We start from the raw sequence: 16,988 nt of genomic DNA, 5'->3' as shown, positions 1-16,988 counted from the left end.
ATTTTGCACCTCGATAATAATAATTGCCCGAATTGGGCTTGGTGCCAAGTCAATTTTAAATATTTTAGCGCTAGCGAGAATTGGCAAAAACGTGTTATGTCACTAATGTCAAAAAAAGGGGGCCCAAGTTTGGTATTCTTTTATTAATCTACACAAATATATACAATATTCACAAGACCTGCGTGGCCACGCTATTCGTGAAATAGACGAACGCCCCCATGAGATTGACAAACGTGGCCCCCAGAAAGACGCTCATCCACTTGCCATCTGAGGCCGTGACCAGGGACGCAGTCACTGGCCCGCACAAAATGCCCGGAATCGTGGCAATCGTATTACTAATCGCAAACGTGGTCCCGGCATAATTGGGGGCCACATCCACGTGATTACTCAAATGTCCGGCCGAATTGCTGGCCGACAGCCCCATCGAGATGCTCACCAGAATGACGGCAAACGGCAAATGGTCCACGACACAGAAAATGGCCAAAAAGAGCGCGGGCCCCACGAGCCCCACACTGGTCATCAACCGACGGACATTCAGCACTGACCAACCTTTGAGTAGTAGCCCATCAGCCACGTGCCCACTTATCACCCCAAAGACCGAATTAACAACGTACGGCACTGCCGTTAGGCTCAAACTGTGGGCATTGCCCCCCAAATAGCGCGCCAGATAAGTGGGCAGCCACTGCATTATGATGTAAGACGACCAGTTCATGGCAAAATGCGCCAAGTAAATGGCCCATAATGGTTTGCTTAAAATAAAATCGGCCCATCTGATATTACGTGATATCACTTTGGGCATATGCAATGGTATGGTTTCCTCGGCACTGAAAGCGTCCTCTGGGTAGGTAAAGTACCACAAAACCACCCAAACAAAGCCAAATGAGCCGAACCAGTAGAAACAAGCCTCCCAGGATAAGTGGGGGCACAGGACTGAAGCCACAGTTTGGCCAACTGAGCCTGAAGCTAGCAGATAACTGAAAGCACGCGAACGTTCCTCAACTGGTATGCTGTGGGCGAATAGATGGAAAATTGTTGGAAGACCTAGTCCTTCAGCAAAACCGAGAATTATTCGGCAAATGACTAAAGCTGTAATGCTGTGGGCCAGAAAGGGGGTGATGAATGTGGCGATGCTCCATAAGAGAACGCTGCAGATTAGGACGTTTTTAGCGCCCAATTTACTCGCCCAAAAACTGCCTGCAATTAAAAAAATTCATAAGTCAAAAACTAAAAGTCGTAGAAGAATGCGGTTTGTTCCATTGAATTCTACGGCTCATTTTCTGTATTATACCAACATTTAACGAGATCTAAAGTTTTAAAATTTTTTGCAAAAAATTAAGATAGTGGAAAATTTTATTCAACAAAAAAAATTCAGAACTCAAAAACCAAAAGTCGTAGAGCAATGCGGTTTGTTCCATTGGATTCAGCGGCTTTTTTTCTGTATTACACCAACTTTTCACGAGATTTAAAATTTTCAATTTTTTTGCTCAAATTTCCTGAGTCCTTACCTTCAAAGTGATGAAAAAAATTTTTTTTTTAAACTCACTCCAGCAATTTTTTATGGACTACTTTATGTCTTAACAACCCACAAAAGTTGTTTTTAGTCCACAAAAAGTTCATATGTTCGATTTTTTGATGTCTGATTTTTTCAATTTTCGTCGCAGTTTTCGTCGATTTTGGGTACTCGGAACTTTTGTCGAGCAATAGCTCCGGAACTATCAGAGATAACCCCATGAAGTTTATTATCGTTGGAAAGCTCTTTAAATTATCTATCTTTTTCAAAAAAAATTAGTGTTCTCCGACTAATAGTTTTCGAGCAAATTGGAGAAAAATGCAAAAATTGGTGAAATTTTAAAAAATTCATAACTAAAAAACTATTCGGAATTTGGCAATTTTCTCGATGCCAATCGATTCCCCGGATCATTTTGCATAGGTAAGGATCAAAACAGTTCCACTTTTTCGAATAGTTTAGTCGTAATTGGGAAAATAAAAAAAAATAAAAAAAAGTTAACACCCCCCCCTTAAAATCGGTCAATTTTTAAAGTGTCTCAAAATCAAATAAAACCGATTCTACCTTATAGATTTTGATGTGCTCTTTCCGATCTAAAAAAGCGTTTTCTCCTAACTCTTTTAGTTTGGCCGTAATCGGCGTTTGAAAATTGAAAAATTTTTTGCGAGATATCGGCTTGAGTCCTATGCCATTTTGTAGAGTTTTTTATTCCGGTTGTCCTCCATTTTTCCGTTTCTCGATAACTCTAATAGTTTCGCCGTGATTGGCGGTTGAAAATTGAAAAAAAGTGAAAATGGAAACCTTTTTTTGCGTTTTTCTCGGAAACTGTAAGACTTAGAACAACGAACAAAAAACCATCTGATAGCGCTTAATTTTAGCTATATTTTCGACCAAACCCGGAGCCGCTCCGGGCAACGGTTCCGGCTACAGAGGCGATCAAAGTTTTTCACTAAAAAAATTCATACAAAAAAAACTAAAAGTCGTAGAGCACTGCGGTTTGTTCCATTGAATTCTACGGCTCATTTTACATATTATATCAATTTTTCACAGGAATTAAAAATTTAAAATTTTTTGCCTAAATTTAGGGTAGCCATTTGTCATAGTGGAAAATTTTATTCAATAAAAAAATTCATAACTCGAAAACTAAAAGTCGTAGAGCAACGCGGTTTGTTCCATTGGATTCAGCGGCTTTTTTTCTATGTAATACCAACTTTTTACGAGATTTAAAATTTTCAATTTTTTTGCTCAAATTTCCTGAGTAATATTCACTTACCTTCAAAGTCATGAAAAAAAAATTTTCTTTTAAACTCACTTTAGCATATTTTTATGGACTTCTTTATATCTTAACAACCCACAAAAGTTGTTTTTAGTCCACAAAAAGTCCATATGTTCGATTTTTTGATGTTTGATTTTTTCAATTTTCGTCGCAGTTTTTGTCGATTTTGGGTACCCGGAACTTTTATCGAGCAATAGCTCCGGAACTATCAGAGATAACCCCATGAAGTGTATTATTGTTGGAAAGCTCTTTAAAATATCTATTCTTTTCAAAAACAATTATTGTTCTCCGACTAATAGTTTTCGAGCAAATTAGAGACAAATGCAAAAATTGGTAAAATTTTAAAAAATTCATAACTAAAAAACTATTGGGAATTTGGCAATTTTCTCGATGCCAATCGATTCCCCGGATCATTTTGCATTAGTATGGATCAAAAGAGTTCCACTTTTTCGAATAGTTTAGGCGTAAATAAGAAAATAAAAAAAATTAAAAAAAGTTAACACCTCCCCCTTACAATCGGCCAATTTTAAAAGTGTCTTAAAATCAAATAAAACCGATCCTATCTTATAGATTTTGATTACTCTTTTAATCGTACAGAATTCAAGGTTTGCTATTAAATATTTTGTATTTTTCTCAAAGTCTGTCCATTTTTCGGTCACCGTTTTCATTTTATTTTTATTTTTATAATTTCGTGAATTTTAGGCAGAAGTATAATCAAATAAAAATCTTGTATAAAAAATAATACAAAAAAAAAAAAAATTTTGAGAAAACAAAAACAATTTTTTGGTTAATTTAAAATTAATCATTTAGCTTTAAAATAATTTCTGTAATTTCTCTGTAAGTTTATTGATTTGTGACGTGTAAATTTCGCCAATTTCGACGACAAAGGATATTGTATAATTATTTCCTTGTCTGTTATTTTACGTATTGAATTTTTATAAAATTCAACAAGTCATTTGTAGCACTTACTTATATAAACAGATTACATTTTTTGTTAATATGACGATTTATCCGGATATTGTTACACAATGATTATTGTGCCGTTTTATTTTGCTCAGTTTATCACTTGCTATTGTCGCGATCGAACGCCTCGTTAATTTATTAAACAAAATAAACTTAAACAAAAGTCAACATTTTGCTACTTTTTTAAACGTAAATACTTTTAATTAATTTAAATAAACAATACGCGCTTTATTTTTTAAATTAAGAGTGCTGTGTGTTTGTGTGTGTGCCAATGGAAGGGATCTCCAGAAAAATCCGGATTAAAGGGTTAGTTTTTTTTTATATAAAAATTAATAAAATTTGTGTTACTTTCAACCAACTCAGTGGAACATTATACTAAATTTATTTTGTTTTAATTACAGTAAGTCCGTGTAAGAAGATGAGGGCTTGCAAAAGGTAATTTTTGTGGTTTCCCCCGGGTTTATTTTTTTGCAAACAAACGCACGATCAAATACGTACCTAATATTTGACTAGTGAAATATCCGAAGGCAAATGCCGACAAAATCCAGCCTTGGGCGTGTAAACTCCATTGAAAAATATCGGTCATTGGTACAATAGCAATGGGCATAATCACCCTATCCGCGCTATTTATAAAATTGGCAGCACTGCAGAGGGCCACAATGCGCGAGGTCCTCGTCAACCAGCGAATCCTAGCCATTTTAAGGCCTAAAAAGCCCCCATAAGGTGCCAAAAAATAACCAACAAAAATACACACTTACTTGTCATAAACCGCACTTAAACCATTCCAAAGTAAATAAAACCTAACTTAAGTCTACCATTAGGAGGTTTTTATTTCAAATTAGGCGTTTTTTTGCAAAATTAACGCAAACTTGACGTTTGGCATGGCCATGTCAACAACAATGTCGCCATTGCGAATTCTGGTGATTTTCGGGCGGTTAGGTTGGTGAAATCAAGCGCCAAATTCGAATTTCAATTTATTTAATCTTCAACATCATCAATTAAATAGAGAAGGGCGTCATTCTCGTACGTGGGGAAGTAAAATCTGAAATAATTTCGTCACGAATGAACTACTAGAACAGTTAACTTACTCAGGTTGATCGAAAATTTTCAAATCGGGGATTTTGCAATGTTGGGCTTCAAATAAATGCTCTTGCAAATTTTTCGCACTTTTGCAGCTCAAATCGCAATAAAAACACTTGTGGTTGTGCACTTGCCGCCTCACATAGTTCACTAACTTAACCTTTTGGTAGAAATCGAAATTTTGCGTCAATTCCGCAAAATCAAAATCGTGATCTGCCTCCATATGGAGGCACAAAGTGTTGATATTCGTGTCCCGTTTCTCGCAGAAGAGACACGTAATAAAATCGTCCTTTTCGTACCAATCGTCATACTCCTCATCATTGTTCGAATCATCTTGCTGCAACATGACGTCACGTTCTTGCGCCTTTTTCCCCAACTTGTCAGGCTCCAGATAATTCGCGATGAAGTATTTATCATAGTCGGCGTTGCGCGGGTTAATCCGTTTGTGGAGTTTTTTGCGCATGTGCTCCTTCAGGACGCTACGTTCGGGGAAAACCCGCTGGCAGAAAATGCAAGTCAGTTTCGCCAAATGCTCGTCGATTTTTTCCAACAGTTCTTCGACGAAAACCAAGTTTTGGGGATTCCCCAGTTGGAGATTGTGTTGCGATTCTAAGTGGCGGATGAAATCGGTTCGTGTGCCTTCGAAGTGCAATTTACAGAAAAGACAAGGTCTTTGATAGCCCCCATCCACGCGCTCGAACTCTTGCACGCGCAAAACGTGCTCGAGGTGGAGTTTGTGGCGCAAAAGTTTGTCTTCTTTCAGTAGGGTTGATAACAGGAAGTAGGTTTGATTGGAGGAATCGATTTTTATAGATGGTATTATTTCCTCGATTGGGGTTTCCTTGAATTTGTCCCGCCAGTACTGACAATATCTGCAAAAAAATAACTATGGTGGGACTACGGTTGTCTAAAAGTTAGGAAACGAAATGATGATACTATTTTTTTTACTACTTTTTAAGTCCTCAGTAGGTAGAGGAAAGTAACTAAATATGGACTACCATTATGTTGTTAAAAGTCCACAAAAAGTCCATTTGATCGATTTTTCTATGTTTGGTTTTTCCAAGTTTTGTCGCGATTTTGGTCGATTTCCGATACCCGGAACATTTATCGAGCAATAACTCCGGAACTATTAGAGATAACCCCATGAAGTGTATTATCGTTGGAAAGCTCTTAAAATTATCTATCTTTTTCAAAAAAAATATTGTTCTCCGACTAATAGTTTTCGAGCAAATTGGAGACAAATGCAAAAATTGGTAAAATTTTAAAAAATTCATAACTAAAAAACTATTGGGAATTTGGCAATTTTCTTGATGCCAATCGATTCCCCGGATCATTTTGCATAGGTATAGATCAAAATAGTTCCACTTTTTCGAATAGTTTAGCCATAATTGAGAAAATAAAAAAAATTAAAAAGTAACACCCAATTTTTTTTTATTAAGCCATAACTCCGGAACTATTAGAGATAACCCTATAAAGTTTATTATCGTTGGAAAGTTCTTTAAATTATCTATCTTTTGCAAAAAAGATTATTGTTCTCCGACTAATAGTTTTCGAGTAAATTAGAAATAAAAGCAAAAATAGGTAAAATTTTAAAAAATTCATAACTAAACAACTATTCGGAATTTGGCAATTTTCTCGATGCCAATCGATTCCCCGGATCATTTTCCATAGATTAGGAACAAAATAGTTACACTTTTTTGAATTAATACAACACAGTATAGTTGTTTGTAGTGTCTCTAAATTACTTGTTTTCGAGCACTAACCCACATTTACTTACTTTCCCCTAACAATAAACAAACTTACTGTGGCAAATTTGCAATATTTTGCACTTCTTCAATCACCAAATAGTGCACTTCGAATAAATGGCGTACGAAAATATCGAAACGTAAAGTTATGTTAAACGTGTTATCGCACAGGAGACAAGTTGCTTCGGTTTCGGTCTCCGGGGGGCCCGACGGCTTGAACACAAGGGGGCCAAACATTTTATTGTCATTTTCTAGACAAAAAACAATTATTACAATCACAATTGCAAAAACTGACTCACCTGTCTCGTCGTTGGTTGCCATTGGCAAAAAGGGCCCAATCTAGTGCCAAAAACAGCCAAAATTTTGAAACTTTCTAATAGAGAAAAAAAGACTGTCAAAGGTGACAATGACAGTGACAGCCAGAGAATAGGGAAGGTAAGAAATGCAAAGTCCCTAGTTATTGGTTGGAAACTTCGACCATATATCATATAGACTCGCCGTAAAGCGAGTTTGTAGGCAGGTTGTTTGAAGCCAACATGTATGGGTGCGAGGAGTGAGGGGCAAGAGGAAGCTTACTCCTTGTTCAATGGCAGCTCGTAGTCAAGGGGCAAACAATTGAAAAAACATTACAAGTTTCAGAAATAATGTAAGTTTTCGAGTTTCAAAAAAAATGCCTTAGTTAAAATACTTCTAATTCTATCTTATGACATGTCGTCAGAGTTGTAATATTCAAAAATATTCAGTATCAAAGCGAAAAATCAGAATACGTTACGACGCCACTGGTGTGTTTCCAGATTTAGGTTAACACCTGTATTTTCTTACTTACGGATGACATTACCGATGAGTACCCCTTGTGAATACTTTCTCCTGTATATTTCGACGCAAGAACCAGATTTTACCCATTCACAAGTAAATTTAAGCCCAAAATTCACAATTTTTCCCTTTAATCACAATCGTGAAGCACGAAGTTTGACGAATATTAACGAAACACTTGGAAATATTTTGAATGGACCAATCAGAGAAGGGGTACCTAAGAGTCAAATTCGCGTACCAAGCCTTATTTCCCCTTGCCCCACCTGCACATGTTGGCTTCAAAACAAATCTCACCTTGCCCAGTCTATATGATATATGGTCGAAGGTTGGAAACAAATTTTTAGCGCTCCAAGCAGAAAAGTGGCAAACTAAAGCAATGGCGGGTGATTTAAATAAAAAAACAGGCGCGTCTTTTAAAAAATTTCTATTGATGTTTAAATTTACTTAGAGTCAAACAGGATGAAATTCGGCTTTACAAATCAGATAAATCATTCATTTATCTAATTTGTAAAAACCAAATCTTATTCCTGTTTGATTCTGTTAAGGACATTTCTACACACATTACAATAAAAAACATTTTATATAATAAATAATGCAATATATTTTTAAAAATATAACAAAAATAAAAATCAGTTTGCCGCTAATAAATAAAATAATTTATTAATAAAATAAAACTAAAAATTTACCCCTGAAAATAAAAAGTATATATTCTGAAAAAACAACAAAATAATAAATTCTTTAAAAATAAAACAACACTCTGAAAATACTATAAATATAAAACAAAATAAACACAAAAACTATTCTATATCACAACAAAATTAATTAACTTAGCCTCTTCATCTTGGTGCGATGTCCGTCAGAGATGGTTTTCTGTCTTTGCCTGTCCCTGCAAAATTTAAAAATTAGAAAAGGTATGGCTTTTTCTAAAATTAAATCATAGCAAGGATGCTCTGTGCAATGACTTTCTGCAAAATCAAGATGTTGTTTAAATGAAATTTTAAATGTGTCTTCCAGATTTCTCTGAAAACCACTTGATGTTAAAAATTCATTTAAATAGTCATGCAAGTTTTGGACCAAAGACATTACGGCATCGCTAGCATATGTTAATCGTTGGACGTCGTCCCTTTCTCGGAAAGAAGTAAGAATGTGGCGATTGGTAATCTCCCCAGAGTACAACGTACTCCTACAATGCTCACAATCAGGAACATCAATACTTTTTAACACCCAACCTGCAACATAGGCTAGAGCTTGTGTGTCTTCTTCTGGAAGATCACTAAGTTCTGAGGGGTTAAAAGATATTGCTTGTTCATGCTGTGCCATTTGTAGATCTTCTTCTTCCCGAGAAACAGAGGAATCATCTGCAAATTTCATCAAACATCAAACATCAAAACATTTCGGTGAGCTTTGTACATCAGCTCTTTTCGCGGTGTCAAATCTTTGGAAGAACAGCCAATTTTAGTTAGAATACCGTCTCTACCTTGATTATCCAGAAACGCGAATTTGTTTACATTAAATGAGGTTTCATTATGATTCTCTAAACAGCTGCTGTTCGAAATGGTGGAATCTGAATTGTTTATTACTTCACTACTTTGCGAATGAGAGGAACTGCATAATTCATTATAAGCCAAATTTACAAAAGATGACGTTGAAGGTGATTCAACAGACAAAGAACCAACAACATTTACATTTTCCTCAGACAAAGCAGATGAAGAAGGATCTTCAAATATTTTGCTTTGTTGATCTGGATGTGGCAGATCCTCAAGTAAATGAATGTCAGATGGTTCAGTGGGAACGAGTGTACTGCTCTGAAATTTAGACGATCTTTCCTCTCATTCACAAAAGCAGATTCGTCAAAATGATCCTCACAAATTCTAAAAAAATCTGAATTTTTGGAACTTATCTTGCAAATGTTCCTCCATTGTTGATGCTGCGTAGGGTCTTTTGGAAACACAAAAAAGTGCTTGTTCACAAAGCCCTCTGGAGTGTTGATGTATAGTACCAGTTGTTGCAGCCTGGATACTTGCAGCAGTACTTCTTTCGAGGAACAACATAACTTTGTTAATTTAATTTAAGTCCTGCTCGTCACTTCACCCCATGAGAACGTTATTCGTCTCTAAAAATACATCAAAACTGAATTAATACAGTTACAAATCAGTTTTATTTTTACTTACATCCCCTGGAACTCCTTTTCTGACCCTTATTCACGAAAAAACAACAGTGAGAAACAATTGAAACACAATTGCTCTTGCGCAAACGAATCTTATTGGCTGTTTGGGAAAAGAAGCTTGGAGCACGCGCTATACACCCGCTGTTTGACCCCTCTTTCCCCGACCCTAGGAGGTGGCCCACATACTTTCGTGTTTCCACTTACGCAACCCCAGTTTCATACCCGTGGTTGACACCTTGTAGCAGCAGAGTAGCAGCGTGTGAGCGTCGTGAGCGTGTTGTGCATCGATTAACAGGTAAGTCTTGATTGTCTTGACTTTGCAGTGATTTTTCAAAAATTGGTCTTTTCTATAAGGAAAAATTGAATAATTCCGAAACGAAAAGAGATAGACACATAATAGTTTATATAAAGTTACATTATTTTTTGCGTAGAATCTAATCATGCAACAATATATGGGGTGTTCCATTTAAAAAAACATACCTTTGGTTCACCACCTTTAAGTCGCTTTATCGGATAGCGGCAATATTTCGCATAATAAAAAAGTTATAGACCGATTACGCACCCCTGGGTCACCCTGTATGTTTTGTTTTAATGTCCTTGATCCAAAGCTGTGAAGCCTTCAAAGTTGAAATAGGGGTCCTAACCCGAGTCAATGCCACTGAAAGTATTCGGCTCGCAAATTCGCGCCCCTAATAATGTTTGACAGCGTCTTTAATCCGTAATGAACCTTCAATTCCCCAAAGCAAAACGTCCGACGATATGTCTATTTAGTTGCAAAGAGAAATGTATTTTTTTAGTCAAAGTACAAAATCTACAAAACCTCGAAAAAAATGTTCTACTGTTGTAGAAGCAAGAATCAGATTAAACAATAAATTCTACAATTTTTAAGCATTCAAGGTTCTGAACAATACTTCGCTTTATGTTGTCATTATTTTACGTTTATTGATTTATAGGTTTCCTGTTTTTTTAATAAATGATAGACGAGAAATAAACCTATGGAAATTATTTCAGTCAAAGAACAACATTTCGCGAAATTTAGAAAAAATTAATAGTCATCATAAGTCATTCATTTCACGAAACATTCCTTCTAATGTGTTTTTTACGACACCAATCAAGGACGTGAAAAATCAAATCATTTGAAATTGTTTTTCTTGGAACAAATCCACCCGCTCTCAGCTAAATCCGACCTAATACGGGAATTAGGGAGGCTCATATTTTATTTACACCCGTCATAACAAAGAATCAATCATTTCTTTCCGAGACAATTCGCAGGAGAATAGTTGTTGTTCCACTTCCTTATAATTTCGTTTTCAATTTCGATAATTCGGGACAATGGTTAGGGTGCGACAAACTCATCACCCTTATGATTACATTATATATCTTACGACCTAGATAAAAATTTATAAATAGATTATTGTCCGAGCACTTCAATCATTATATGATGGCGAGGTGTCGTCTTTTGCGTCAAGTTGAAAAATAATAACGGTGCAAGATAAATCATTAATGGCTTAAGAAATTGCCATGAAATTCGATATTTCGCAGCGAAAGTTCGAACGCGGGTGGAAAGTGCACGTGGCGTCTTATTTTACACCCTCATCAAGCTCGAACTAAAGCAATTAAAAGCAACGGTATATTTAGACTTGTGGATCAGCAATTTCCAAAAATATTAACGAAATATTTGTGATATCAAAACTGGATTCCAAATTTTTCCGTGCTTATTTAATTAACACCGTATTGAACTTTATCACAACGTGAAATAACGTGCCAGGTTTAATTTAAAAATGGGTTTTTGTGTTGATTTAAAACGTCAAACAAATTTTCAATCGTGTTAATTGGATTTTTTTTACAAAATCTACTATTGCCAAAGCAGTTGTAACCTATTTTCAATTATTTAAATAATTAAAACACACTTTAAGCAATTTTTCAAATACATATTATTTTCTCAAAAAATCCAAATTTATAAACGAAATTTTAAATCGTTAAATGATAACCTTGATGCGAATGAAATTATCATTGACCTAAAAAACCCTAAAACATCCATTAGCTAATTTTTCTCTAATATGAGCGCTAACGAACCATAAAGTGGCGAACACTAATGACTCATCCTAGGAAATAACTCAATTTTTTTCAACACTATTTTTAATTAAACTCATTTTTTTAGAAAGTTAATAGCATTACAATTTTCTATTATTATTATTCAATTTTAATAAACTAATTCTCAAATGCCTTCACAATAACATTTTAATAAACTGTGTATTAATGTGAGTGTATTTGTTGTGTTATAACTGGACTTAAATACAGGAATACGTGTCTTAATTTTAACAGGTAACAGAACACAACAAATAAAACATCTTTTCCATTTGTAATTTTTCAATAAAAAAATCGCAAATTTACGTAAAATTTGGAAAAAGATAACGTCTTGAAACGGGCATCCGCCTATGGATACAAAAATAAAAGAGGCAAACTATTTTTCTTGTGATAGAAAAGGACAATTTAAACAATTTAAAACAACAATAAAAATTATTACTATAATTATTAAACACTGACTGACTCGTTTGCACAAAAAAAGAAGAAAAACAGTAAAAATTATAAATAAAAATTTTGCAAAACGTTATATACCGGGTGCTCAAAAACCGGCGCACCAACTCAATGGAGTGTGGTAGAGAATTGCTTACATATAAAGGTAAAAATAGTAAAAAAATTATTTTCCTAAAAGTTATTGATAATATGTGGCAACGTTGTCTAAGAGTCGTGATCGCAAAAAAATTAATCAACAATAAAAATAAATTATTTTTGAAACACTTTCCTAGGAAATAATTACCGGTGTTGGCACGTCTACAAATTGTAATTTTTTTTGATGAATTTTAATTTTTTTTTAATTCAAAAACTGCTAAAGTCTGATAGTAAGTTAAAAAATAAACATAAAAATAAAACATAAAAACATTGAAAAATAATAAAAATTGAAGAAGTTAACAAAATAAATTTGTAGATTTTTTAAAATATAACTTAAGGAATTTTTTTGAGATTTTTCTCGTAATCTAGACATGCTTCTCAACAACGTACCACTGAGTTGAGCACCCTGTAGAAAAGTTGTTGTATTTGGTGAGTGGTAAAATTACGTGGTAAAATTAATACACGTATTTCTGATACACCCTGTATATTATTTTTCATATTTTTAAATTGTTTTCCTGTTTGGTATTTCTTTAGTTCATAAAAGGCAAAAACTATTTTACACATTTTTTAAATTACAGGGTGATTCACATAAAACTATAAGCTTGACAAACTTACAAAATCAACAACGTTCTTAAGTCACTCAAAAATAAACGATACTTAAAAATGTTGTTCAACTTAATTAATTAAATAAAAGCCAAAAATGCTATTACAGAGAGTGATTTAATTCAGAATTAAACTAATTTCCATTTAAATGCATAGACAAATGTCAAGTTAATCAGATAGCAACAATTTTTTCGTACTTTTTGTTCAAATGTGGATTAAGAAACATTTTAATATTTTTCATTATATTATTTTGACACAAAAATCGAGAATTTTAAAACAAAGAATCCATTTATTTTAATTAAAAAACGTTTTAGGTGAAAACACGAAATCCCAGTGAGCGTTTCATTCAAATAAAAAACTGTGCACTTAAACCGTTTACTTTCCCTTTAACTTCAAGCAGATTTTTTGCACAATGATGAAATTTCTGTTGTTGAACAAACTTTTTAATCACACATAAAAAATATACTTACCGTTTACTGTTGCTCTATAAATAAATAAGTTTAAAATTATAGTGATTAAAATATGGTGGATGCGCCGGGTAACATGACATGATATATTTAAAAAAAAAATTTTGCTTACCTCTGGCAGTTCATCGGGCACTTTACCCATCCATGTGAGCGAAAGAATGGAGCAATCACTTTTGGCATTGATGGTCCTCTCAAAGTGCAGGTGCATGTTAACAACTAACCCCGATTTTTTTCACACACTCTCACATGTTTTTTTTCTTCCATTTGGCGCCGTATTTAGGAATGTGTAACTCGCACTCAATCGATTTAAATGTCAATAAACATATGGGAGCTGAACGGACAAACACATCTCAAGACTTATATTGATTTTGATTTTCGGGGTAAAATCGTCAGGAATAAGCTGCGAGCTTTCAGCGGTGGCGCATTTTACAGCAAAATTCGAGCGCATGCTCCACAAACTACGGATACGTTTCACCCTAGGAGGCGATGCTTCATTATATTCGTATTAAGGGACAAGGTGGATATTAACCCTTTTTTAATAATTCTTGTGAGAAAAAAATACCAACTTGTAATTTTCCCGATTTGAATTTTTTCGAGAGCAGGCAAAGTTTTATTTTTTATTTCTCTGAATTGGCTTAAAACGCGAATATAATGCTAAGTGGTGGAATTCTCCCGAGTACATTAAAGCTGAGATTTTACAGAGATATGGCTTTATTATTTATTCAGTGGCCTGCTCTTTCACGTCCCTAACTATTTTTGAAGCTATCTGAAACTTATTTTAGGGAGAGATTGCGAGAAATGTCGATCTCTTCCCCCAAATGTGTCGAATTGTGTTTATTTTCTATCAAAACACAGGGGGAGTTCATGGTAGTTGCAATAATTTAGAATTTTAATTACATCATAAATTGTGTGTCAATATTTACATAATGCACATTCAAATACTTGAAAATACAAAGGCCTAAACTTCGATATAATTTAATTACTTTTAACAAAAAAAAAGCAAAAATAATGCGACTTTTCGATATGTTCTTAACAAAATCTCACAAATAAAACTGAAAATTGTGTTAAAAGTTACGTATAATGACTTAAATAACGTAAAAATAACCAATATTTCGCGGAAATTTTGTATGACATATTTCTCTCAAAAATAAATAAATATCAAATGTTCCTTATCTGTTTTTGTAAATTTTATGCGTGTTATAATAATAGCAAAATTTTTCTGCAAAAAACTTAATATTTATCCCAGACATGTGATTAACTAAGCGATAAATACAAATTTAATGCCACTTTTGGCAAAATTTAATAAATTCTCCGTTTATTTATATTTATATCAGAAATGACCTAATTTAATTATTTAGGTAAAAAAAAGCAAAAAACACGTCCGATTTAATTCGAATTAGTTTTGTGGTCGTTTGGCTTATACGACACAAAGTTTCGCCCAAATCTTGTGAAGCAAAAAAAAATCAACATTTTTGCTTTATTTTTGTAAACATGTTTTAAACAGTTTATGAAAAGTAAATAAGTTTCTGGTTCAAGAACGAACCAAATCTAGTAAAACTTCCGTATTATTTGTCACTCAATTTTAGCAATTTTTTTTACTCAAGTTAGCAAATTTTTGGTTTATTTTCAGCGAAATATTAATAAATTATAGCTCTTCTGGCTGTTAGATGTACTAAAATGTTCAAATAAAAAAAAATTACGTATTTTTTAACATAATGTGGTCATTTTTCAGTTAGTTTTAGCCAAAATGCCACAAAAAACCTAAAATTTACTTAAAAAATACGCTTAAAATTTTGGAAAACGTAAAATTTTTCGAAAAAAATTGTAGATTTTACTTCTGAGATGTCCTTACACACAAGACAGATTTAAGTTTAACGTTTTAAACACATTTTTGAACAAAATTTTGAAAAAAATAATTGCGTTTCTTTTTAAAAAAACGTGCTAAAATGTTTTAAAAAACGCAAAAATAATGTAGCTATTATCAACAAAAGTGATTTTTCTTATATTTTTCTAAGTATTCTTTTGTTTTTTTGGTATGTTATAGCAAAATATCGCAAAAATACTAAAATAATAGTTTAAAAACATGCTAAAAACGCTCAAAAAATTAAAACAAAAACATAACATTGTAATTTTCGGCTTATCCTTGACGCAGATTTGTTCAAAACAAGCCAAATTGAATAAAATAGTCATAATTTAGCCCAAATTTTCGGGTTTTTGTAATTTTTCAGCTAGTCTTAAAAAAAATTTCGAAAAAATTTCAAACACATGTTTCGAAAAAACGAAATTTTGTGTCTATTATAGCAAATTTTCAAAAAAAAATACTAAAAAAATGTAAACTCTATATTATTTTTGAGCAAATTTTGAGTTTTTTTCGACCCTTCCTAGGCAAAAGTTTGTTAAAAAACAAGCTAAATCAAGCCCAAATTTAGCGTAATTTTTACAGTTGTAGATTTGTTTTGGTTCAAGAACACACTATGTAAATAAATTAAGATACAATTTGGTATTTTTCAGCCTGTTTCAAGACAAGTTTTCAAAAAAAAAGGTAAAAACGCTAACATTTTTTAGAAAATTTGGTGCATTTCCAAGTCGTTTCTACCGAAATTTTGCGGAATAACTGCATTTCTGTCTGTAAAACGTGCCAAAACAATAAAAAAAAACGCAAAAACAATGTACCTACTATTATCGACAAAAGTATTTTTTTATATTATTATTATTATGTTATAGCAAAATCTCGCAAAAACACTGTAATAATAGTTCAAAAACGTGCTAAAAACGCTCAAAAAAAATAAAAAAAACATAACTTTGTATTTTCGGCTTATTCTTGACGCAAATTGGCTCAAAACAAGCCAAATTGAACGAAATAGTCATAATTTAGCCCAAATTTTGCGGTTTAAGTAATTTTTCAGCTAATTTTAAAAAAATTTCAAAAAAAACAAAATTTTGTGTCTATTACAGCAATTTCCAAAAAAATACTCAAAAAAAATTTAAACTATACTATTTTCGAGCAAATTTTGTGTTTTTTGTCTGTTTTTTGGCAAAAGTTTATTCAAAAACAAGCTAAATCAAGCTCAAATTTAGTCTAATTTGGTATTTTTTCAGCCTAGCTGTTTAAAGAAAAGTTTAAAAAAAAACACCAAAATTTTTTACACAATTTAGTGCATTTCCAAGTTGTTTTTACCAAAATTTTGCATTTCTGTTTGTAAAACGTGCCAAAACAATCGAAAAAACACAAAAATAATGCCATTTTCAATCTAATCTAGTATTTCCAGCCAGTGAAAAACAAGTTACTAACACTCCGCCATTAAAGTAGTACCGGACCAAAATTTAGTTTTTCGGGTAAAACGGTTTAGTTAATTAATTAATTATAATTAATTAAAAATTTGTTTGAATTTCCCAATTAGGAGTATGATTAGGGCTTAAGGGTTGATCACCATGTATAGATAGTCCTGGTGAACCAACTTCCCTTATTTTCCATTGTCGGGCGCAAACCAAAATGTGGAGCAAGTTGGAGCTTTTATTTTATCTGACAGATGGCACCAGCGTAGACTGGGACTGTCACAATGTTTACAAGAAAAAAGATACACGCATCACGTTGTTAAAAATACGACATTTATGAAGAACAATTAATACCTGAAGGATGCCCGCACCGAATGGTAGTGGAGTTTTTTTTCTGGAAAGCATTTATTCTAACTTC

General features: G+C 33.3%; 4 protein-coding genes across 4 annotated transcripts in view; 1 reads left to right on the top strand and 3 right to left on the bottom strand.

Annotated features, from left to right (window-relative positions):
- Positions 1 to 123: 123 nt before the first annotated feature.
- On the bottom strand, positions 124 to 4,662 carry LOC100141588 (uncharacterized). The gene is made up of 3 exons (XM_001814323.4): positions 4,505 to 4,662; positions 4,245 to 4,451; positions 124 to 1,194 (listed from the first exon to the last, which is right to left on the bottom strand). The coding sequence occupies exons 1-3, from the start codon at positions 4,509 to 4,511 to the stop codon at positions 170 to 172; spliced, it is 1,239 nt and encodes a 412-aa protein (XP_001814375.2). The 5' UTR covers positions 4,512 to 4,662; the 3' UTR covers positions 124 to 169.
- Positions 4,663 to 4,707: 45 nt separating this feature from the next.
- Positions 4,708 to 7,011, bottom strand: LOC100142475 (uncharacterized protein). The gene is made up of 4 exons (XM_001814350.4): positions 6,871 to 7,011; positions 6,630 to 6,822; positions 4,835 to 5,698; positions 4,708 to 4,788 (listed from the first exon to the last, which is right to left on the bottom strand). Exons 1-4 carry the CDS (start codon positions 6,890 to 6,892, stop codon positions 4,725 to 4,727), a joined length of 1,143 nt encoding a protein of 380 aa, XP_001814402.1. The 5' UTR covers positions 6,893 to 7,011; the 3' UTR covers positions 4,708 to 4,724.
- Positions 6,871 to 14,198, bottom strand: LOC103313309 (uncharacterized). The gene is made up of 5 exons (XM_015980728.2): positions 13,407 to 14,198; positions 13,298 to 13,311; positions 9,774 to 9,898; positions 9,556 to 9,717; positions 6,871 to 9,497 (listed from the first exon to the last, which is right to left on the bottom strand). Coding segments are annotated over exons 1-5 (399 nt in total). The 5' UTR covers positions 13,503 to 14,198; the 3' UTR covers positions 6,871 to 9,495.
- Positions 9,707 to 16,988, top strand: part of LOC100141658 (probable multidrug resistance-associated protein lethal(2)03659) — a 40,326-nt gene continuing 33,044 nt past the window's right edge. Inside the window, exon 1 of the mRNA XM_064358402.1 lies at positions 9,707 to 9,846. The gene's annotated coding sequence lies outside the window, so the exon portion shown is untranslated. The remainder of the gene's footprint in view (positions 9,847 to 16,988) is intronic.

The sequence above is a fragment of the Tribolium castaneum genome, chromosome 8, assembly GCF_031307605.1.
Source record: "Tribolium castaneum strain GA2 chromosome 8, icTriCast1.1, whole genome shotgun sequence".
In the NCBI taxonomy this organism is placed as follows: domain Eukaryota; kingdom Metazoa; phylum Arthropoda; class Insecta; order Coleoptera; family Tenebrionidae; genus Tribolium; species Tribolium castaneum.
Note: the sequence above shows the minus strand (reverse complement) of the source record. Positions and strands in the feature narration are given on the sequence as shown.